The sequence below is a fragment of the Panicum virgatum genome, chromosome 8N (genome assembly GCF_016808335.1).
Source record: "Panicum virgatum strain AP13 chromosome 8N, P.virgatum_v5, whole genome shotgun sequence".
Lineage (NCBI taxonomy): Eukaryota > Viridiplantae > Streptophyta > Magnoliopsida > Poales > Poaceae > Panicum > Panicum virgatum.
In genome coordinates, this window is record NC_053152.1 from 6,135,456 (window position 1) to 6,160,471 (window position 25,016).

The 25,016-nt window shown below is 36.8% G+C and overlaps 2 protein-coding genes, 2 long non-coding RNA genes and 1 pseudogene across 5 annotated transcripts; 4 read left to right on the top strand and 1 right to left on the bottom strand.

Annotated features, from left to right (window-relative positions):
* Window positions 1–4,468: 4,468 nt before the first annotated feature.
* On the top strand, window positions 4,469–6,290 carry LOC120686736. The gene is made up of 2 exons (XM_039968941.1): window positions 4,469–4,502; window positions 4,804–6,290. Exon 2 carries the CDS (start codon window positions 4,806–4,808, stop codon window positions 5,640–5,642), a length of 837 nt encoding a protein of 278 aa, XP_039824875.1. The 5' UTR covers window positions 4,469–4,502; window positions 4,804–4,805; the 3' UTR covers window positions 5,643–6,290.
* A 6,780-nt stretch (window positions 6,291–13,070) lies between these two features.
* On the top strand, window positions 13,071–18,397 carry LOC120686251. 2 transcript variants are annotated; one of them, XM_039968432.1, is made up of 2 exons: window positions 13,071–13,321; window positions 17,277–18,397. In XM_039968432.1, the coding sequence occupies exon 2, from the start codon at window positions 17,279–17,281 to the stop codon at window positions 18,113–18,115; it is 837 nt and encodes a 278-aa protein (XP_039824366.1). In that variant the 5' UTR covers window positions 13,071–13,321; window positions 17,277–17,278; the 3' UTR covers window positions 18,116–18,397. The 2 variants fall into 2 exon arrangements, with proteins under 2 accessions (XP_039824366.1, XP_039824365.1); XM_039968431.1 differs by lacking the exon at window positions 13,071–13,321 and adding an exon at window positions 16,836–16,975.
* LOC120686252 lies at window positions 15,478–16,982 on the bottom strand. Its single transcript, XR_005680059.1, has 2 exons — window positions 16,861–16,982; window positions 15,478–15,731 (listed from the first exon to the last, which is right to left on the bottom strand). It is a non-coding gene; the product is annotated as an uncharacterized LOC120686252 (long non-coding RNA).
* Window positions 18,398–18,399: 2 nt separating the features above from the next.
* On the top strand, window positions 18,400–21,060 carry LOC120686253. The gene is made up of 2 exons (XR_005680060.1): window positions 18,400–18,664; window positions 20,342–21,060. It is a non-coding gene; the product is annotated as an uncharacterized LOC120686253 (long non-coding RNA).
* Window positions 21,061–22,028: 968 nt separating this feature from the next.
* LOC120686825 lies at window positions 22,029–22,977 on the top strand (annotated as a pseudogene).
* Window positions 22,978–25,016: the final 2,039 nt, after the last annotated feature.

Genomic DNA, 25,016 nt, shown 5'->3' on the forward strand with positions numbered 1-25,016 from the left:
CTCTTTGCCGTGTGCGGCACACGGCAAAGCCTTTGCCATGTGCATATAGGCGGTTTGCTGTGTGCTTTGGCACACGGCAAAGAGGCGGTTTCCGGTAGTGACTCCCATATCGATCTTGCCAGCAACAATAAGAATGCGGTGAGCTTGACGAGACGACATTGAAGGCTGGAAAGGTATTGGGGCACGAACGCGCGTGGCAGAGGTGGTTCACCTGGCGGGCGTGATCCAATAACTAACTTGCGTTGCGGTACAGATTCGTTAAGACCAATTTCAGTGCACAGTTATCTAGAAACTACGTAACTGTACTAGCTGGATTTCATAGAGATAAAACTTCTCTCACAATGATGAAACTTCATTTTCTTTATCATCATAATGATTCTGCTATGTCAGCAAAAATTGCTGATGTGACATAGAATTTATTATTATAAAACTCTCTATGAAATCATCATTGAGACTAGCTTAAACTAAACATACTAGCACTAATCAGAATTTATTACTAAACTAAACATACTAGCGCTAATCAGAATATATTACTATCTTTTACTCTATACCAATCACTCTATAATGGCAACCACCGAGTAAGTATACTTGACCTATCTTCTCCATATATTTAATAGTGGTAGAAGTATGTGATTTATAAGCAAATATATTAGGTACCTTTTGAATATTTTTCATTTTAATGCATATATTATACATTTAGAAATAATTTTTGATTATTTTATTTAATGGTAGAGGAAGGTAATTTACATGTAGAAATTGGAGAGTTATTTTAGATTATTATTACTATGACATAAGGTGGTTAGCTTACATGGAAATTAAGGATGATTACTCTAGATAATTACCGTAATGTTAGAGGCAAATAATTTAAAAGCAAATTTAGGTGTTACTTGAAGATTATTTTCTTAATAAAATTGGTGCATAATTTAGAAGCAACTTAGTTGTTGCCTATACAATAATTGATAGTTGTATATGTTTTGTCTTTTTTGGCGAGATCAATGCTATGCTTCTATTTTCTACCTCGTCTTACGATGATTAGCACGAAGCTTAAAACGAGCCACTAATAAGTAACTGTAAGATTGTTACATTTTACCAATTGGGTGTCGCGTCAAGGAGGGGTGATGTATATTTATATTGTACCCCAACATATCTGCGTGCAGAAACTGAGGAAATCATTCGGGGGTTTGGTAGAGAGCATGACGACGCAGCACAATTTATATAACCACATACTTTGTTATTATGTCATGCCTTGATCTCTCATCTCTTGTTGGTAACTAACCCCACCCGTACTGTGGCTGTGGCCCTAGCTAGGGATCGAGCACCTATATATGCTATCTGTATTGTATGATTGAGGGGTTGGTAGAAGCTGTTTTTGTTCTTGAGCATCTCCTTGAAGATGAACCAACTCCAACAAAGGAGGCGCCAGTACTGTTGGTACAGTAGTTGCATTGCTTGCTGCCGAATTCGATTCACCTTTGCGTTGGGTGTGATTTTCGTTTGTTGATTGCGTTGGCAAGGCTTGAATTCGATCAACACCTACAGCTCTTGATATTGTATTTTGAGCTGTCGACACTCGAGTACTCGACACACAGCAGGTCATCTGCAAGCTTAAAGCTGATGGATGCAAAAATATTTTTTTAGATAAAGGTGATGATGAAAAACAGGGAATTCAAGGGTAGACTTTAACACTATGTAGCACCTTAAATTAGAATATCTTGCAGTATAGTTGCATTAATGCACATGCAAAGATTCAGTCCAATGGCGAATATGTATTCGATAAGCAGGGAATTTTATTTATTTATTTATTTATTTATTTATTTATTTATGCATGATGTTAGATGAACCGGAAGCTAAGGATGTTGTTTTGGACAAGATGAGCTTGAATTGAATCGATGGCCCTGCCAAAAAATAGCACTCTAATAAGAAAGAAGGTTGGGCTGGGCTCATGGCCATCCCAATCGAACGGAAATCATAATTTTTTATGCAATTATAAGAAAGTTATTTTATTAAAAGGATTAGATAGAACTTAAATTTGTAGAGGTTCTGTAATTATGATTTTTTTTCTCTACTTCGACTCACATTTTAATTTACACGTACGTGCATTTATAATTATTTTTGTTAACTTAAGTGTAATTCAACTCTTAGAAACTAAGGTGTGGTGCATTCTTTTTCAAGAGTTTACTAAAATTGTAGAGTACTACCACCTGTGTACCATAGGTCATTCTAGTGTTGTGCTGGAGTCGAACTTCTCTAACTTTGATAACTTACATATAGAAAAATAAAGCAACATGTAGACAATATAGCAAATAAATGTTCAGTCAACACAAATTGCATGATAGACTCAACAACAACAATAATAATAATAATAATAATAATGATTGGATTCAAGGAAGAGGTGACTATAATATTAAATGTGCTTTCTGCATTTATTATCCTAGTCAAGAAAATAGATTTACTTGTAGTATATGCTTAAAGCAAGCATGTGCTTCTTGCTTAAAAGCTGGAAATCAAAGTTGGAGACATGAAGTAGAATTAGAAGAAGAAGATAAATTATTAACCAGAAGAGTTACAAATTTAGAAAATAAAATAAATAGTTTAGAAGTGGAACTAGAAGAACTAAAAAGTAAGATAGAACTCAGTGAGGTACAAAAGGCTGAAGAAAAGGCTGGTAAGAATATTGAGTTAAAAGATCAGACGATAATAAGCAACAAGGATAATAGTACCATACAGTTAAAGGATGCTATAATAAACTTTGGCAGCAAATATATAGTCAAATTGCCATTTAAAGAAATTGTAGGAATAAGAATACCTGTGAAGGTAAAATTAACACCTACTATCACTTACAAAATATTAGCATTAGTTGATACTGGCTGTACTAAAAATATTATGCATGATAAATATTTTGTGAGATGCCCAGAAATAGTTCATACAATAGATCAAGAAAAGGCAGATATATCCACTGACATGTCTGGAATAAAGAAGCTTCATAATCAGTTAGCTTACAATATTGAGGTACAAATAAATAATACTAAATATATTATGGATGAGATTACAATAAGAGACCTATCTATGATACATGATGATATGATCTTAGGACTAAGGTTTTTACAATTTTCGTTGCAAACAACGATCATACATGAGCAAGGAATTACATTTATTCCTTATCAAGATAATATCCCATACATAACAGAAGTACGTAAGACTATAAGTTCCAATATCGGAAAGTCCAATTTAGAACTCCAAGGAGCTGATGATAATGACCTTGATAATCATACAGACGAGGAGTTAGGTGAAAATATAGAAGAGTTTCATATGGCAAACTCATGTACAGAATGTATTAGTTTACAATCTTTTGCACCCAATTGGTATAGAGATATAAAATCTAAAAAAGATATAGATAAAATTGTGCAAAGATTAGAAGATATTCAAATAATTGGAGAAATACCAATGAAATATTGGGATAAGAATGGTATTGTGTGTAAAATCAATATAATAAATCATAACTACATAATTAAGACAAGTCCTATTGAAGCTACACCTAAGGATATAGAAGAATTCAAGATGCATATTGAAGAGCTACTAAAATTAAGAGCCATAAGAGAAAGCAAAAGTCCTCATAGGTCAGCTGCATTTATAGTAAGAAATCATGCAGAAATAGTTAGAGGAAAATCAAGAATGGTTATTAATTATAAAAGATTGAATGATAACACTATAGATGATGGTTATAACATCCCTAATAAGCAAGAATGGATCAATAGAATACAAGGAAGTAAATATTTCTCAAAGTTTGATTTAAAAGCTGGGTTTTGGCAAGTAAAGATGGCAGAAGAATCAATAGAGTGGACAGCTTTTACGTGTCCTCAAGGCCATTTTGAGTGGCTTGTTATGCCTTTAGGATTAAAGAATGCCCCTGCTTTATTTCAAAGAAAGATGCAGAATATCTTTAATGAAAACCAAGAATTTATACAGGTCTACATTGATGATTTGTTAATCTTTTCAAAATCCTATAAAGAACATATAGCTCATTTAGAAACATTTTTTAGAAAGGTAGAGCAGCATGGATTAATACTTTCTAAAAAGAAAATGGAAATATGCAAAGAAAAGATAAATTTTTTAGGTCATGAAATTGGGGAAGGAAAAATTTATTTACAAGATCATATTGCAAAGAAAATTTTACAGTTTCCTGATGTTATGAATGACAAGAAGACATTGCAACAGTTTTTAGGAATAGTAAATTATGCTAGAAATTATATTGAAAACTTAGCCAAGTTGGCTGGACCATTGTATGCAAAGTTAAGAAAAAATGGGCAGAAACATTTTAATTCTGAAGATATAAGATTAGTAAGAGTTATAAAAGAAAAGGTCAAAGAACTAAAACCTTTAGAATTACCTTTAGATGACTATTATTTTATAATAGAGACAGATGCATCTGAAATAGGATGGGGAGCTATATTAAAACAAAAGCCGGACAAGTACTCTCCAAAAACAGAAGAAAGAATATGTAGGTACGCTTCAGGGAAATATAAGTTAAAGGCTATAAATAACACTGATAGAGAAATATTAGCTGTAATAAATGCAATAAATGCTTTTAGATTATATTTAGGATTCAAAGAGTTCACAGTAAGGACAGACTGTGAAGCTATATGTAAATATCATAATAAAATCAATAGTAAGAAAAGTTCAACTAGGAGATGGGTTTTATTTGAAGATATCATTACAGGAAATGGTTATAAAGTAATCTTCGAGCATATAAAAGGTAAAGATAATACCTTGCCTGATATATTTTCACGATCATCTATTTTGCAGGAATGAAGAGAGGAATGAGTCCTACTGGTGGTGAAAGTTTCAGCTTTGGAACTGAAAACAGATTGAGAATCTTTCCACCAAATACTTATAAATTTAAGCCTAAAGACCATATTGTCTTAGATGAAATACAAGAATGTGTTTTAGATAATTTTTGGTTCCAATATAATAATAAGAGAGATGATAGAGGTTATATGCTAGCAATATTAAATAGTTTAGCTGAATATTTTCATATGATGAATGGGAAGATACAGCCAAAAGATCCATCGAGCAATATAGAAAAGAAACCCATATATGTCATATATAGGGGAAAGACACCAGGAATATATGTAATTTTTGAAGAAGTTATAGCCCAGCAAATAGAAAGAGAAAAAGATGGAGGAATATCATGGAAAAAATATCTAGATATTGATCAAGCCCTATCATATGCAAGAAATATTTTAGGAATAAATTATTTCCTAGAGCCTGCAGCAAAAGAATATATTCAAAAATACAGAAAGGCAAATGAGGTAAAGACAAACTTGCCTGTAATAAATATAAGAGAGGATGGACCTTCAAGAATACCCACATATAAGGATGCTGTAAAAAAAGAAGCATCAAATGAAGAATATGTTGAAAAGAAGATCAAAGAAAGGATAGATTCAATAATTCCTCAATTAAAGAAAGATATGAAAGAAGAAATATGGCAAGAAGTGAAGCATGAAATAAAGGAAAATTTTGATGCCATAAAGAAGGACTATGAAGAAAATATAAAGAAGGATTATGAATCAAAAATGAATATGCCAATATCTGATGATGATATGCTGGATATTCGTGGTCATGGGCAGCAACAAGAGTATTAAGAATTATATATTATGAAAATTAAATATGTGTTAATATTTAATATACCTGCCAGTGTTGATAAGGAGTTATCAACAATTTCGCCATGGGATAAGGATAAGCATGCCAGAGTGTTTGCTTGATGTCTGCGACATCAATCATTCGGGCGTGGAAGACTATACACCGAATATATTCTCGAATATATCCAGAGAATATCACGTGAAGGAAGTGGACAAGACAAAAGGAATAAACAGTAATATCAACAGTGAGTTCTACTGTAGCCAGTACAATTATTGAAGGCAGCGTTATCGTCCAGCTGTCCAGGCAATAGTAAAGAAGGATAATTGAAGACGCCGGGTGTCCAGTGCTTCCTTAAGCCTGAAGGCTCCTCCCGTCTATAAAAGGAGAAGGCAGACGCACGCATTCATCGCCGGACGAAGAAGAGGAGAGAAGACACCGAGCCTAATACTCAGAGCGCATCCACCACCACTCCACCTAATTAGTAGCCATCTCACTCCCATTGTAATATAGAAATAAGGGAGAAGCTGTAATCGCCCTTCGCCAGTAAGGTAATCCACGGTTGTGTAAGTGCTTGGGGTTTCCCGAAAGGGAAAGCCGTATGTAAGTTTGCTCTGTGGAAATGGATTAAGCTTTCCTGTGAATTTCCCTGCTTTCCTTTGAGCTCGTGCACACGGGGTGATGTCTTTATGCTAGGGACCCTAGAGGAGAAACCTCTGCGTTGAGTTGCTCTCGTTTAGCCCATGGAGAGGCGTCTGAGAGAGCCTGTGTCCGCAGAGAAGTGTTCCCTTCGGGTGGAACTGCCTGGGGAGACGGTAGAGCCTGAGTCCTGTGTATGCGTGGCCGGGGTTAGTTCGGGAGAAGACCGGGTAGGCCTGGTTCTGAAGCAAGCTAGCGATGCATGCGGTGAGTACCGAGTAGGATTTACACAAGCATAAGACACTCCACCGGCTGAAATTTTGGTTTCGCCAACCTGCCAAGATCCTGAGAATCACGCATTACCCATACCCTGCATATTCACTAATCACGCTCAAATAATCACGCACTCACAAGAGGTCGCTATCATCCAATAGTTGCTACTTGAATTTTAGCTGTGAAATATTACCCTGCTAATCACCCGCATAATAATTACGCACTCGTCCACCATCCACGAAGGTCGCTATCGTTGAATAGCATCACACACCCATACTGCTTCCACTCATCGTAATCAAGTGCCACATATTTTGCATAATCGCAAGAAGTGCTCTGCATAGTGCAAAGAATAGTAAGTGAATTTGGGTGCCTGAGCCACTCAGTTGAAGTGCTCGTGCGCTATTCATATTCCGAATTTGAATAGTACCTGATATTTTGAATAGTGCCACGAATTTGAATAGTAACTGCTGAATTTGAATAGTGTCGTGAATAGTAAATCGTGATTTTGAATTTGAAATTTAAATTTTCGAATTTTTTTGGTAGTTCCGCTTGTTTCCCTGTGCTGGTCGAATATATCCAGAGAATATCACGTGAAGGAAGTGGACAAGGCAAAAGGAATAAACAGTAATATCAACAGTGAGTTCTACTGTAGCCAGTACAATTATTGAAGGCAGCGTTATCGTCCAGCTGTCCAGGCAACAGTAAAGAAGTATAATTGAAGACGCCGGGTGTCCAGCGCTTCCTTAAGCCTGAAGGCTCCTCCCGTCTATAAAAGGAGAAGCCAGACACACGCATTCTTCGCCGGAAAGAGAAGAGGAGAAAAGACACCGAGCCTAATACTCAGAGCGCATCCACCACCACTCCACCTAATTAGTAGCCATCTCACTCCCATTGTAATATAGAAATAAGGGAGAAGCTGTAATCGCCCTTCGCCTGTAAGGTAATCCACGGTTGTGTAAGTGCTTGGGGTTTCCCGAAAGGGAAAGCCGTATGTAAGTTTGCTCTGTGGAAATGGATTAAGCTTTCCTGTGAATTTCCCTGCTTTCCTTTGAGCTCGTGCACACGGGTTGATGTCTTTACGCTAGGGACCCTAGAGGAGAAACCTCTGCGTTGAGTTGCTCTCGTTTAGCCCATGGAGAGGCGTCTGAGAGAGCCTGTGTCCGCAGAGAAGTGTTCCCTTCGGGTGGAACTGCCTGGGGAGACGGTAGAGCCCGAGTCTTGTGTACGCGTGGCCGGGGTTAGTTCGGGAGAAGACCGGGTAGGCCTGGTTCTGAAGCAAGCTAGCGATGCATGCGGTGAGTACCGAGTAGGATTTACACAAGCATAAGACACTCCACCTGCTGAAATTTTGGTTTCGCCAACCTGCCAAGATCCTGAGAATCACGCATTACCCATACCCTGCATATTCACTAATCACGCTCAAATAATCACGCACTCACAAGAGGTCGCTATCATCCAATAGTTGCTACTTGAATTTTAGCTGTGAAATATTACCCTGCTAATCACCTGCATAATAATTACGCACTCGTCCACCATCCACGAAGGTTGCTATCGTTGAATAGCATCACACACCCATACTGCATCCACTCATCGTAATCAAGTGCCACATATTTTGCATAATCGCAAGAAGTGCTCTGCATAGTGCAAAGAATAGTAAGTGAATTTGGGTGCCTGAGCCACTCAGTTGAAGTGCTCGTGCGCTATTCATATTCCGAATTTGAATAGTACCTGATATTTTGAATAGTGCCACGAATTTGAATAGTAACTGCTGAATTTGAATAGTGTCGTGAATAGTAACTCGTGATTTTGAATTTGAAATTTAAATTTTCGAATTTTTTTGGTAGTTCCGCTTGTTTCCCCTGTGCTGGTATCAGAGCCGAGGTTATTAAAATTTGAATTTAAGGGAATTTCAATACTTTGTCAAAATTGAAAAGCTACATTATTTGAATTTAGAAGTCAATACCGGAAAGACTGTTTGTACTAAAGAAAATATAAATATTAGGTGCAGAATAAATAGTTCTGAAGAGCATACTTGGCATACCTCTCACGGTCAGATAAATTTAATAGTTGATTTAATTCATAACTTTTACATAACTTGGGGTAAAAGACAAGACGATTTAGAATTAAAATTTGGAAAATTAGAGAAAGAACATAAGCATCTAGAAGAGCAATATTTGGTAGCAAATAAAAAATTAGAATTAGCTTTGCAAGCTTTGGAAGAAAGCAAAATATTTCTGGGAAAGATTAGTCAAAACAGTGATTATATTAAAAGGGATATATCTTATTTATTCAATAAACTAGAAAATACTAATATTGCTGAGCATAGTAAAGAAATCGTGTTGTCATCATCTGGAATACTAGAGGTGACTAGATCATTAAATTTGGATAAATGGAAGTATCTGACAGCCTCACTAGAGGAGACCAGTGTCTCCAGGTAGTGCAAAAAGATACTAGGCCTTTAAGCCTAATGGATAAATTAAAAGGAGGATGTGACGAAATTGAAACCTTAGAAGAAATGATAGATGTAGAAAGTGACCTTGAAAGATACCAAAAGGACACTTTAAGGAAAATAAGACCTCAACTATTATATCAAATGGGTTGGTTTGAGTATAAAAGTGGATTATACAGAATATCTAGAGAAGTTGAATTAAGTGTTTTAACAGAACCTGTTCAGCTAAGAATTGTTAGTAAGCAAATTGAGAAAAGATTGAAATATACAGGATATAAATACATACATCAAGGAATGTATATTATAGGAATTAAAGGAATGACAAGGAAGAAATTAGGAACAAAAGTTTTAGTCACTCTATTAGATAAAAGATGGGAATCAGTACACAAGGCATCATTAGGATTCTTAGAAGGAGACATGAATGAAAATATGCTAATAACATATATAGCTCCAGATTTAATAATGCCAATAAAAGAATTTATAGACAAAATGGTATTTGCTTTCCAGACCAAAGGTTATGAAGACTTTAAAGGTACCAATTTATTAGTAAGCATAGAATTCATTGGAAGACTAACCAATAGAAGTGGAACTCGATATAAAGTAAATGTGAATAATGTAATAGAAAGTATGCAATCCAAATGAATAAATTTTAGGAGTCCTCTTAAAATCAGCTCTGAAGAAAGAGCAGGAGAAGAATGGAATATTGATGCTTTAATAGAATCAAAGACTTTAAAACAGCCTGAAGATTACATAAGCTATGAAAATAGAAAGGGGCAAACTTGTATTAGGTTTGTAGATTATAAAGAAAAAAGTATGGATGATTTAGAAGCATCTAGTTCTGAATCAAATATAGAAGAAAATAGAAGACATAGTGTATGTGAATTTATGGAAAAATTAGACATTGATAATGAAATAAAACATTATGAGCAAAAGCTAAGTAAGATTCCTGATGAATATAATACTTCAATGCTATGTGAATGGTCTGCTATAAGAGAAAAGGAAATTTACTTTAGACGAGAAATTTATAGGCTTAACAAAATTAAAAAAGAAAGAGAGTTAAATGATAAGAAATATAAAGCGTCAGTTGTTATAAAGAAGTGGAAAGATGAGTCATACCCAAAAGATGTGCAGAATCATAAAGCCAAAAGTGATCCAGACACTCATAAAGGTAATGTCATGATAGATAATAAAGAATTAAAGTTGCAAAAGGAAACTGAAGTAAAGATAGAAAATACAGAAGAGGATATTATTAGTGAAGATGAACAGTGGGAGATTAATAATAAGTATTTATTAGAAAGTTATGAGGAAAAGGATGAAGATATAAATGAGTCATATAGCGAAGATTTAGAAATACATATGTCTTTACAAGACAAAGATAATGCTATAGAAGCAATGGATCTTGACGCTAGTTCATCTAAAAGAAGACGAGGTCCAGAAATAAAAACTGAAGAGGAAAAAGAAAGACATTCTAGAATGTCAGGAACTTGGCCACCAGAAAAGGAAGAACCTGCATATACCTATATACCAGGACAATATAAATATATGGGTTCAAAAAGAAGACAATTTGAAAAGACAGTTCAATTTCAAAATTATAGAAGTGATGGTGCTATATTAAACTTAGCAGCACATGACCCTATAGATTGGCCAAATATAATCAGTATATGGAAAGGATTGATAGTGCAAAAATACATACAAAATCAGCATAATATTGGAAATAGAGTAGAAGATATGCTTACATATTTAGAAACATTTTTAGGAGAATCAGCTAAGGTTTTATGGGAACAATGGATAGAAGCCTTTCCTAATTATTATGAAGAGTTAAAAAGAGCTGGTAGTAATCCATATAATTTTGCAAATATTATTTCAAGCATTGTTATAGGAGAAGATCCTGAATTAGGATATACTACTTTGCAGAATGAAAGATTAAAAGAAATAGAAAAGTTAACTTTAACAAACTGGAAAGGAATAAAGGAATTCTCTCAGCACTACTTGTATAATGCTACAACTGCTAAGCAAGGATATAATAAAGGAATAGTCGAGAGATACTTTAATAAGTTGCCAGACCCTTTAGGGTCCATGATATTCGAAGAATATAAAAAGGAATGCAAAGAATATAATATTTCTCAAGCTATAACATTTGTTTTTAAGCAGCTTAGAAAGATATGCACAAATATACAAGCCCAAAGGTCAATGAAACAATCAGATTATAATTTTTGTAACAAGATAGTTCAAATACCATTGACATATGGAGAAGAGAGATCTAGAAATAAAAGATATCCAAAGAATTATAAGAAGGGAAATGTAAAAACAAAAAAGAGATATTTTCTGAGGAGATCAGATAATAGAGCTCCTTTCCTTCATAAAAGAAATGTACGAAGATATAATCATAGAAAGAATTATGATAGCACATGTAGGTGTTTTATATGTAACTCACCAGATCATTTAAGTAAAACTTGCCCTAATAAAGATAAGAAAAGGTATTCTAGTAAACAAGAAGAACAAGAAAAGGTGTTAATAATAGATAGTGTGAATGAGAATATCTTAGTTTGTGATGATGATATAATGGACGATGAGTCAATATATTCTATAATAGAGACAGATGAAGTAGAATATGATGAAGAAAATGAAACAAGTGAGGAAGAATTAGATTTAATTGATGAATTAGCTGGTTTAAAAATAGAAATGATGGATCAAGTAATTTGCAATCATGATTGTGAAGAAGGTAAGTCTAACATAAAATGTGTATATTGCATATATTATCAAGACCCAGGAGAAAGAGCAACATGTAGTCTTTGTTTGAGACAAGCCTGTATGGCATGTCTAGAACAGAAAAATAATGAGAAAGTGGAAAATAAGTTAGAATTAGTAGAAGAAGTTTGTTTAGAGAAAGATAAGAAGGAGAATAAATATTTAGGCAATACTCCACAAGAGTTTTTAGTTCCTAGAATAAGTTTTAAGACTGAGCAAGTCCTGTCATGTTTCACGCAGGATATTATAGATCTAATATGGAGCAAATATGCTGAAAGACAATACAAAACCTTTCTTGATATACAAAATTATTTTATAAGATTATATCAAGGAAAAGAAAGGCAACTAGGAATAATTGCCAAAGCAAATATCTTTCCTTTAATCCATATTGATGATAAATTAATTGTCAAGCCTCGACATAAATTTATAATATTCAAGGCTGACATAAATTTAAAATATTTCAGAAGTATACAAAGAAATACCGGTAATGATATCTCTTTACAAACTATTATAGACCATGGTTTAGCTCATGACATATTTGGAACACTTGGAGAAATATGTCAATCAGACCTTGGAATTGCTATTAAAGAAGCAGCTAAAAAATTAGCTTGTGTCCAAGGAAGATATAGAATTAGATTCTGCTCTAATCCACCAAAATTTACACAACCTATAAGACCAGCAAGCCATGATATTTATATTACAAAAGGATCATATAAATTTCCTACTACTTGGTCTTCTGATATATGGCAGAATTATGAAGCATTATTCGCCAACAATGCAAATCATGACAAGTGGAGGATATTTACTGAAGCAAGAGAAATAGTAGGAAATACAAAATTTGATCCTGAATATTATATGATGTATCAAAATATGATAATAAAAATATTCCTACGAGAATATTATGGAAAAAATAGTATCATACAAAGAGAAGTGGGAAGACTGATAAAGCCTAATTATGGTACAGAATGTGAACTAAGAAAAGAATATCGAGAATTGTTGGCATGGTATGAAATATGGCAGCCAGAAGATGCTGATACTGAAGTGGAAGAAATATTACAAGAAGAATATCAGCAAGATTAATATTAATGTTTCTAGAATGTTGATAAGGTGTTATCAACAATTTCGCCGTGGGATAAGGATAAACATGCCAGAGTGTTTGCTTGATGTCTGCGACATCAATCATTCGGGCGTGGAAGTATTCTCGAATATATCCAGAGAATATCACGTGAAGGAAGTGGACAAGGCAAAAGGAATAAACAGTAATATCAACAGTGAGTTCTACTGTAGCCAGTACAATTATTGAAGGCAGCGTTATCATCCAGCTGTCCAGGCAACAGTAAAGAAGGATAATTGAAGACGCCGGGTGTCCAGCGCTTCCTTAAGCCTGAAGGCTCCTCCCGTCTATAAAAGGAGAAGCCAGACGCACGCATTCATCGCCGGACAGAGAAGAGGAGAGAAGACACCGAGCCTAATACTCAGAGCGCATCCACCACCACTCCACCTAATTAGTAGCCATCTCACTCCCATTGTAATATAGAAATAAGGGAGAAGCTGTAATCGCCCTTCGCCTGTAAGGTAATCCACGGTTGTGTAAGTGCTTGGGGTTTCCCGAAATAGAAAGCCGTATGTAAGTTTGCTCTGTGGAAATGGATTAAGCTTTCCTGTGAATTTCCTTGCTTTCCTTTGAGCTCGTGCACACGGGGTGATGTCTTTACGCTAGGGACCCTAGAGGAGAAACCTCTGCGTTGAGTTGCTCTCGTTTAGCCCATGGAGAGGCGTCTGAGAGAGCCTGTGTCCGCAGAGAAGTGTTCCCTTCGGGTGGAACTGCCTGGGGAGACGGTAGAGCCTGAGTCCTGTGTATGCGTGGCCGGGGTTAGTTCGGGAGAAGACCGGGTAGGCCTGGTTCTGAAGCAAGCTAGCGATGCATGCGGTGAGTACCGAGTAGGACTTACACAAGCATTAGACACTCCACCGGCTGAAATTTTGGTTTCGCCAACCTGCCAAGATCCTGAGAAGCACGCATATTCACTAATCACGCTCAAATAATCACGCACTCACAAGAGGTCGCTATCATCCAATAGTTGCTACTTGAATTTTAGCTGTGAAATATTACCCTGCTAATCACCCGCATAATAATTACGCACTCGTCCACCATCCACGAAGGTCGCTATCGTTGAATAGCATCACACACCCATACTGCATCCACTCATCGTAATCAAGTGCCACATATTTTGCATAATCGCAAGAAGTGCTCTGCATAGTGCAAAGAATAGTAAGTGAATTTGGGTGCCTGAGCCACTCAGTTGAAGTGCTCGTGCGCTATTCATATTCCGAATTTGAATAGTACCTGATATTTTGAATAGTGCCACGAATTTGAATAGTAACTGCTGAATTTGAATAGTGTCGTGAATAGTAACTCGTGATTTTGAATTTGAAATTTAAATTTTCGAATTTTTTTGGTAGTTCCGCTTGTTTTCCCTGTGCTGGTATCAGAGCCGTGGTTATTAAAATTTCAAATTAAGGGAATTTGTGATATATTTTAGAGTACAAGAATCAGTAGAATATCTCAGTTGAGTTTAAAATGGAAGCTTTAGAAAATGAAATTAAGCAGTATGAGTTTAAACTAAGTAAAATTCCTGATGAATATAATACTTCTATGTTATGTGAATGGTCTGCTATTAGAGAAAAAGAAATTTATTTCATTAGAAAGATAGCCTATTTAAAAAAGAAATCTAAAGAGAGAGAGCTAAATGATAAGAAATATAAAGCGTCAGTTGTGATAAAGAAGTGGGAAGATGAGTCAAACCCAAAAGATGTGCAGAATCATAAAGCAAAAAGGGATCCAGACACTCATAAAGGTAATATTATAGATAATGTGTTAAAAGAGGAAAGACAACCAGAGTTGATGATTAAGCTTTTAGAAAGTTATGAAGACGAAGAAAATAATGCCCAACAATACGGAGACTTTATAGACTCTCTAGATGATGAAAGTTTATATAATCTGGATAATACTATGGATGCATTAGAAATAAATAGTGAAAGAATTAATACTTTAGAGGAGGTTAAAACTGAATTAATGGATCAAGGAAATTGCGATCATGATTGGATTCAAGGAAGAGGTGACTATAATATTAAATGTGCTTTCTGCATTTATTATCCTAGTCAAGAAAATAGATTTACTTGTAGTATATGCTTAAAGCAAGCATGTGCTTCTTGCTTAAAAGCTGGAAATCAAAGTTGGAGACAGGAAGTAGAATTAGAAGAAGAAGATAAATTATTAACCAGAAGAGTTAGAAATTTAGAAAATAGAATAAATAGTTTAGAAGTGGAACTAGAAGAACTAAAAAGTAAGATAGAACTCAGTGAGGTACAAAAGGCTGAAGAAAAGGCTGGTAAGAATATTGAGTTAAAGGATCAGATGATAATAAGCAACAAGGATAATAGTACCATACAGTTAAAGGATGCTATAAAAAACTTTGGTAGCAAATATATAGTCAAATTGCCATTTAAAGAAATTGTAGGAATAAGAATACCTGTGAAGGTAAAATTAACGCCTACTATCACTTACAAAATATTAGCATTAGTTGATACTGGTTGTACTAAAAATATTATGCATGATAAATATTTTGCGAGATGCCCAGAAATAGTTCATACAATAGATCAAGAAAAGGCAGATATATCCACTGATATGTCCGGAATAAAGAAGCTTCATAATCAGTTAGCCTACAATATTGAGGTACAAATAAATAATACTAAATATATTATGGATGAGATTACAATAAGAGACCTATCTATGATACATGATGATATGATCTTAGGACTAAGGTTTTTACAATTTTCGTTGCAAACAACGATCATACATGAGCAAGGAATTACATTTATTCCTTATCAAGATAATATCCCATACATAACAGAAGTACGTAAGACTATAAGTTCCAATACCGGAAAGTCCAATTTAGAACTCCAAGGAGCTGATGATAATGACCTTGATAATCATACAGACGAGGAGTTAGGTGAAAATATAGAAGAGTTTCATATGGCAAACTCATGTACAGAATGTATTAGTTTACAATCCTTTGCACCCAATTGGTATAGAGATATAAAATCTAAAAAAGATATAGATAAAATTGTGCAAAGATTAGAAGATATTCAAATAATTGGAGAAATACCAATGAAATATTGGGATAAGAATGGTATTGTGTGTAAAATCAATATAATAAATCCTAACTACATAATTAAGACAAGTCCTATTGAAGCTACACCAAATGATATAGAAGAATTCAAGATGCATATTGAAGAGCTTTTAAAATTAGGAGCCATAAGAGAAAGTAGAAGTCCTCATAGGTCAGCTGCATTTATAGTAAGAAATCATGCAGAAATAGTTAGAGGAAAATCAAGAATGGTTATTAATTATAAAAGATTGAATGATAACACTATAGATGATGGTTATAACATCCCTAATAAGCAAGAATGGATCAATAGAATACAAGGAAGTAAATATTTCTCAAAGTTTGATTTAAAAGCTGGGTTTTGGCAAGTAAAGATGGCAGAAGAATCAATAGAGTGGACAGCTTTTACGTGTCCTCAAGGCCATTTTGAGTGGCTTGTTATGCCTTTAGGATTAAAGAATGCCCCTGCTTTATTTCAAAGAAAGATGCAGAATATCTTTAATGAAAACCAAGAATTTATACAGGTCTACATTGATGATTTGTTAATCTTTTCAAAATCCTATAAAGAACATATAGCTCATTTAGAAACATTTTTTAGAAAGGTAGAGCAGCATGGATTAATACTTTCTAAAAAGAAAATGGAAATATGCAAAGAAAAGATAAATTTTTTAGGTCATGAAATTGGGGAAGGAAAAATTTATTTACAAGATCATATTGCAAAGAAAATTTTACAGTTTCCTGATGTTATGAATGACAAGAAGACATTGCAACAGTTTTTAGGAATAGTAAATTATGCTAGAAATTATATTGAAAACTTAGCCAAGTTGGCTGGACCATTGTATGCAAAGTTAAGAAAAAATGGGCAAAAACATTTTAATTCTGAAGATATAAGATTAGTAAGAGTTATAAAAGAAAAGGTCAAAGAACTAAAACCTTTAGAATTACCTTTAGATGACTATTATTTTATAATAGAGACAGATGCATCTGAAATAGGATGGGGAGCTATATTAAAACAAAAGCCGAACAAGTACTCTCCAAAAACAGAAGAAAGAATATGTAGGTACGCTTCAGGGAAATATAAGTTAAAGGCTATAAATAACACTGATAGAGAAATATTAGCCGTAATAAATGCAATAAATGCTTTTAGATTATATTTAGGATTCAAAGAGTTCACAGTAAGGACAGACTGTGAAGCTATATGTAAATATCATAATAAAGTCAATAGTAAGAAAAGTTCAACTAGGAGATGGGTTTTATTTGAAGATATCATTACAGGAAATGGTTATAAAGTAATCTTCGAGCATATAAAAGGTAAAGATAATACCTTGCCTAATATATTTTCACGATCATCTATTTTGCAGGAATGAAGAGAGGAATGAGTCCTACTGGTGGTGAAAGTTTCAGCTTTGGAACTGAAAACAGATTGAGAATCTTTCCACCAAATACTTATAAATTTAAGCCTAAAGACCATATTGTCTTAGATGAAATACAAGAATGTGTTTTAGATAATTTTTGGTTCCAATATAAAAATAAGAGAGATGATAGAGGTTATATGCTAGCAATATTAAATAGTTTAGCTGAATATTTTCATATGATGAATGGGAAGATACAGCCAAAAGATCCATCGAGCAATATAGAAAAGAAACCCATATATGTCATATATAGGGGAAAGACACCAGGAATATATGTAACTTTTGAAGAAGTTATAGCCCAGCAAATAGAAAGAGAAAAAGATGGAGGAATATCATGGAAAAAATATCTAGATATTGATCAAGCCCTATCATATGCAAGAAATATTTTAGGAATAAATTATTTCCTAGAGCCTGCAGCAAAAGAATATATTCAAAAATACAGAAAGGCAAATGAGGTAAAGACAAACTTGCCTGTAATAAATATAAGAGAGGATGGACCTTCAAGAATACCCACATATAAGGATGCTGTAAAAAAAGAAGCATCAAATGAAGAATATGTTGAAAAGAAGATCAAAGAAAGGATAGATTCAATAATTCCTCAATTAAAGAAAGATATGAAAGAAGAAATATGGCAAGAAGTGAAGCATGAAATAAAGGAAAATTTTGATGCCATAAAGAAGGACTATGAAGAAAATATAAAGAAGGATTATGAATCAAAAATGAATATGCCAAAATCTGATGATGATATGCTGGATATTCGTGGTCATGGGCAGCAACAAGAGTATTAAGAATTATATATTATGAAAATTAAATATGTGTTAATATTTAATATACCTGCCAGTGTTGATAAGGAGTTATCAACAATTTCGCCGTGGGATAAGGATAAGCATGCCAGAGTGTTTGCTTGATGTCTGCGACATCAATCATTCGGGCGTGGAAGACTATACACACCGAATATATTCTCGAATATAGTCAGAGAATATCACGTGAAGGAAGTGGACAAGGCAAAAGGAATAAACAGTAATATCAATAGTGAGTTCTACTGTAGCCAGTACAAATTATTGAAGGCGGCGTTATCGTCCAGCTGTCCAGGCAACAGTAAAGAAGGATAATTGAAGACGCCGGGTGTCCAGCGCTTCCTTAATCCTGAAGGCTCCTCCCGTCTATAAAAGGAGAAGCCAGACGCACGCATTCATCGCCGGACAGAGAAGAGGAGAGAAGACACCGAGCCTAATACTCAGAGCGCATCCACCACCACTCCACCTAATTAGTAGCCATCTCACTCCCATTGTAATATAGAAATAAGGGAGAAGCTGTAATCGCCCTTCGCCTGTAAGGTAATCCACGGTTGTGTAAGTGCTTGGGGTTTCCCGAAATAGAAAGCCGTATGTAAGTTTGCTCTGTGGAAATGGATTAAGCTTTCCTGTGAATTTCCCTGCTTTCCTTTGAGTTCGTGCACACGGGGTGATGTCTTTACGCTAGGGACCCTAGAGGAGAAACCTCTGCGTTGAGTTGCTCTCGTTTAGCCCATGGAGAGGCGTCTGAGAGAGCCTGTGTCCGCAGAGAAGTGTTCCCTTCGGGTGGAACTGCCTGGGGAGACGGTAGAGCCTGAGTCCTGTGTATGCGTGGCCGGGGTTAGTTCGGGAGAAGACCGGGTAGGCCTGGTTCTGAAGCAAGCTAGCGATGCATGCGGTGAGTACCGAGTAGGACTTACACAAGCATTAGACACTCCACCGGCTGAAATTTTGGTTTCGCCAACCTGCCAAGATCCTGAGAAGCACGCATATTCACTAATCACGCTCAAATAATCACGCACTCACAAGAGGTCGCTATCATCCAATAGTTGCTACTTGAATTTTAGCTGTGAAATATTACCCTGCTAATCACCCGCATAATAATTACGCACTCGTCCACCATCCACGAAGGTCGCTATCGTTGAATAGCATCACACACCCATACTGCATCCACTCATCGTAATCAAGTGCCACATATTTTGCATAATCGCAAGAAGTGCTCTGCATAGTGCAAAGAATAGTAAGTGAATTTGGGTGCCTGAGCCACTCAGTTGAAGTGCTCGTGCGCTATTCATATTCCGAATTTGAATAGTACCTGATATTTTGAATAGTGCCACGAATTTGAATAGTAACTGCTGAATTTGAATAGTGTCGTGAATAGTAACTCGTGATTTTGAATTTGAATTCTAAATTTTCGAATTTTTTTGGTAGTTCCGCTTGTTTTCCCTGTGCTGGTATCAGAGCGGAACTAGCAAGTCCTGTCATGTTTCACGCAGGATATTATAGATCTATTATGGAGCAAATATGCTGAAAGACAATACAAAACCTTTCTTGATATACAAAATTATTTTATAAGATTATATCAAGGAAAAGAAAGGCAACTAGGAATAATTGCCAAAGCAAATATCTTTCCTTTACTCCATATTGATGATAAATTAATTGTCAAGCCTCGACATAAATTTATAATATTCAAGGCTGACATAAATCTAAAATATTTCAGAAGTATACAAAGAAATACTGGTAATGATATCTCTTTACAAACTATTATAGACCATGGTTTAGCTCATGATATATATGGAACACTTGGAGAAATATGTCAATCAGACCTTGGAATTGCTATTAAAGAAGCAGCTAAAAAATTAGCTTGTGTCCAAGGAAGATATAGAATTAGATTCTGCTCTAATCCACCAAAATTTACACAACCTATAAGACCAGCAAACCATGATATTTATATTACAAAAGGATCATATAAGTTTCCTACTACTTGGTCTTCTGATATATGGCAGAATTATGAAGCATTATTCGCCAATAATGCAAATCATGACAAGTGGAGGATATTTACTGAAGCAAGAGAAATAGTTGGAAATACAAAATTTGATCCTGAATATTATATGATGTATCAAAATAAGATAATAAAAATATTCCTACGAGAATATTATGGCAAAAATAGTATCATACAAAGAGAAGTGGGAAGACTGATAAAGCCTAATTATGGTACAGAATGTGAACTAAGAAAAGAATATCGAGAATTGTTGGCATGGTATGAAATATGGCAGCCAGAAGATGCTGATACTGAAGTGGAAGAAATATTACAAGAAGAATATCAGCAAGATTAATATTAATGTTTCTAGAATGTTGATAAGGTGTTATCAACAATTTCGCCGTGGGATCAGGATAAACATGCCAGAGTGTTTGCTTGATGTCTGCGACATCAATCATTCGGGCATGGAAGACTATACACCGAATATATTCTCGAATATATCCAGAGAATATCACGTGAAGGAAGTGGACAAGGCAAAAGGAATAAACAGTAATATCAACAGTGAGTTCTACTGTAGCCAGTACAATTATTGAAGGCAGCGTTATCGTCCAGCTGTCCAGGCAACAGTAAAGAAGGATAATTGAAGACGCCGGGTGTCCAGCGCTTCCTTAATCCTGAAGGCTCCTCCCGTCTATAAAAGGAGAAGCCAGACGCACGCATTTATCGCCGGACGGAGAAGAGGAGAGAAGACACCGAGCCTAATACTCAGAGCGCATCCACCACCACTCCACCTAATTAGTAGCCATCTCACTCCCATTGTAATATAGAAATAAGGGAGAAGCTGTAATCGCCCTTCGCCTGTAAGGTAATCCACGGTTGTGTAAGTGCTTGGGGTTTCCCGAAAGGGAAAGCCGTATGTAAGTTTGCTCTGTGGAAATGGATTAAGCTTTCCTGTGAATTTCCCTGCTTTCCTTTGAGCTCGTGCACACGGGGTGATGTCTTTATGCTAGGGACCCTAGAGGAGAAACCTCTGCGTTGAGTTGCTCTCGTTTAGCCCATGGAGAGGTGTCTGAGAGAGCCTGTGTCCGTAGAGAAGTGTTCCCTTCGGGTGGAACTGCCTGGGGAGACGGTAGAGCCTAAGTCTTGTGTACGCGTGGCCGGGGTTAGTTCGGGAGAAGACCGGGTAGGCCTGGTTCTGAAGCAAGCTAGCGATGCATGCGGTGAGTACCGAGTAGGACTTACACAAGCATTAGACACTCCACCGGCTGAAATTTTGGTTTCGCCAACCTGCCAAGATCCTGAGAAGCACGCATATTCACTAATCACGCTCAAATAATCACGCACTCACAAGAGGTCGCTATCATCCAATAGTTGCTACTTGAATTTTAGCTGTGAAATATTACCCTGCTAATCACCCGCATAATAATTACGCACTCGTCCACCATCCACGAAGGTCGCTATCGTTGAATAGCATCACACACCCATACTGCATCCACTCATCGTAATCAAGTGCCACATATTTTGCATAATCGCAAGAAGTGCTCTGCATAGTGCAAAGAATAGTAAGTGAATTTGGGTGCCTGAGCCACTCAGTTGAAGTGCTCGTGCGCTATTCATATTCCGAATTTGAATAGTACCTGATATTTTGAATAGTGCCACGAATTTGAATAGTAACTGCTGAATTTGAATAGTGTCGTGAATAGTAACTCGTGATTTTGAATTTGAAATTTAAATTTTCGAATTTTTTTGGTAGTTCCGCTTGTTTCCCCTGTGCTGGTATATATATATATATATATATATATATATATATATATATATATATATATATATATATATATATATATATTAGACGTGACGATTTTCAACTCTGCATTATTATGGCTACAAATATTATCTCAAGAGGGAAATAAACCAGCTGGCGCGCAACTGCTACGCACAACCAACCACAGCAGCATCTGCACTCACATCATGAAGCCGCTGGCATGGCGACTATACTAGATATGTAAACCATGTAAGCATCGCATCCACGAACGGGTGGCCCTCCTGCATGCTGTCCTGATGGCCCCGTCTTCTCTGACGCTCCTCCTCCTCTCCCTCCTGACCCTGACGACGTCGTCCTCCGCCACCACCGCCGGAGACGACGGCGACGGCCTCACGCACATCCACCTCTACGTGCACGAGACGTACACCGGCCCGAACGCCACGGCGGCCGCCGTGCTGCAGTCCCCGCTCGGCGCCAACTCGTCGTTCGGGAGCATCGGGGTGGTGGACGACGAGCTGCGCGCCGGGCCGGACCGCGCGTCCCCGCTCCTCGGCCGGTACCAGGCCGTCTTCTTCGGCACGAGCTTGCAGGCGGGCGCGGGGTACCTGTCCTCCGTCACGCTCGTGTTCACCGCCGGCGAGTACGCCGGGAGCAGTGGAGCACGCTCTCGGTGCAGGGCCCCGTGCTCGGGTTCGCGGGCACCATCGAGCGCGCCGTCGTCGGCGGCACCGGCAGGTTTAGGCTCGCCCGCGGGTACATGCTCTTCAAGATGGTCAGCAAGCCCACGCCGGAGACGGACGTCAACGAGGTCCACCTCTTCGTGCTCATGCACCATGGCAAGTACTAGCCTTGCTGCTGCTCTTTCTGTCTCGATGTCTGCCACTCCAACAAGTACTGTTTCTTGATCTGTTCTTGTCGAACTACTGTACTGTGCGTATGTGCAGGATCACATTTCATCTGTAATAAAGGTTTAATTTAGATGCTCATAGGGATAGAATTTATACTCGTGCATTCATAGGGGTGAGTGTACGTGCGTTATGAGTGTCTGAGTTTATTATATTGTGTAATATTTTTTTTAAAATATGTAATTTCTTCATCGTCCTTGCTAGTTGATAGCATCGCGCTCTCCTTGCGGTTCTTCTCATCGAAAATATCGAGAAAATGGGGGAAATGATTGCCAACTCTTGTGGCCGTTGTCGCGTAGACACTGATTGATGTGTAGGTTAGTGCTGAGTGGTCTACGAGACTACGACTCTACGTCAGGTGAGCTGTTCTCAAGAAAAAGCACAAACCGATGAGTTCCTTCGGTGAGGGATCCACGTCCCTATGAGATTATTTGACGTATTATATTACTCTGGAGGCCAATAATATTTTTTCTCGAGTAGACTACACTTCACAGCATGTTTTTCTAGTCAATTTGTGTTTCTATCGCGTTATCTTCTATCAATATAATTCCCAACAAACTCATTATCCACAATAGTAGTAGTTAGTATCTAAATTAATTAAAACCGTTAGTAGTCGCTTGTAGAGTTGTGGTGGAATGTGTTGTCGCATAGTTACTAAGATTGAAAATTTAATAATTGTACCGAAGGAGTGTTATAGTGCTGAGACACTCCTCTTTGATCCCATGCAACTCCTTATTCTTTCTCCTCACAAATAACTCTGTCATATCAGCAAATTTGCTAATGTGACATAATATTTAATGCTCATGTATGATACTTCCATTGAGATTGGACTTAGTATTGTAGTGCGCATGCCGGGAAAGAACCCACTGAGTGGCCCTACTTGTAAGCATTTGTTGCCTATTGTTGACGCGAAACGATCACACACCAAGCCCGAGAGCCCTTACGCCAAGCTCGGACTGCACTTGATTCAAACCAAGGCGTGCTAGTCAATTTGACCTGTAAATTGACAAGGAAACAGCAAACCGTCAAATTTAAGAGTGTATCGGCTGGATTTCCGAATCACTCTTAAAAAGCGTATCGGCAAGACTCTGCCAATACAGAAAATGACAGCAGATCGGATATAAAAAGCGTGTAATGAAAGTGATCTACAGGGAATCGGCAATGAGCTGCCGATACCGATATGCAACTAGACGGCTAGATCTCGAGCCGACACGTTCCAAGAAATAATGTACAAACCCACGAATGTGTGGATCTGGAGTTCTGGACAAAATTAAGTTTGTAACCGATCTAATCAGTTTTACAAGGTTTATCGTGATAAACAAGGAGCTTACAGCCGATTAAACAGATCACTAAACCGGGTAATTTGTGAATAGATCTAAACGAGAAAACAGCGATGCGCCCGAGATCAAAGCTTAGATAAATTCGGTAAATTTTGAATAGATCTGAACGAAGCTACATCGATGCGCCCGAAAGCTAAAGCTCACATTTACTCGGTAAATGAAGACTTACCAGCAGACCAAGTCGCTCGAATGTGAGGCTTCCTTGATCAGCTTGAAAGAACTCGTAGAAAAGAAAAAAGATGGCGAAGTCGCCGACGAGAAAGTAAATTGCAAGTAGTAAAGTTTTGTTGGTTGGATGTGTATCAATCTTTACAATAGCTGAGGGGCTCATATTTATACCCCACGCTAACATAATCCTAGCCGATTACGACAAAGCACGATTCTATTCTATGAAACAAAACCAATTCTAAAACAAGATAACTCTTGCCAAACCGAAACCAAAATATCTGGTCAATTTCTCCTCCTCCAGTCAACAAGATTTTCAACGGTGATGCACGATCACCCCTTCAAGTCTACCGATCGTACCACATAGAACATTTTCTCCTCTGCAACACTCTTCCTTAACACGTGTTAAAATCTGGTGTCAACACCTATCCCTCGTCAGGGCAAGTACATTGGAGCCGTCTAGTAGACAGTCCATTAAATGACACGTCATCTTGAGATGACTGAACATATATAACCTCTACAATACGTTGTTGTTTTTGTTATCACGTCGTACAACCATATCTTTTATTTTGTTAAATAAAAAAAGTAATATTGTGAGTAGCATGATAACAACTTATACAATAGTATGTAAGCGGTCTCATAGTCCTTGATTTTTGCCTATGAATTCTACATGAATCTGCCCCTCTCTGCTCCACTACAAAAAATTCTATATGTATCTGCATTAGACAACCTATGAGACCAC

Coding starts and splice junctions, on each gene's coding strand:
- LOC120686736 (XM_039968941.1), top strand. CDS start 4,806: ATGAAGAGAGGAATGAGTCCTACTGGTGGTGAAAGTTTCAGCTTTGGA.
- LOC120686251 (XM_039968432.1), top strand. CDS start 17,279: ATGAAGAGAGGAATGAGTCCTACTGGTGGTGAAAGTTTCAGCTTTGGA.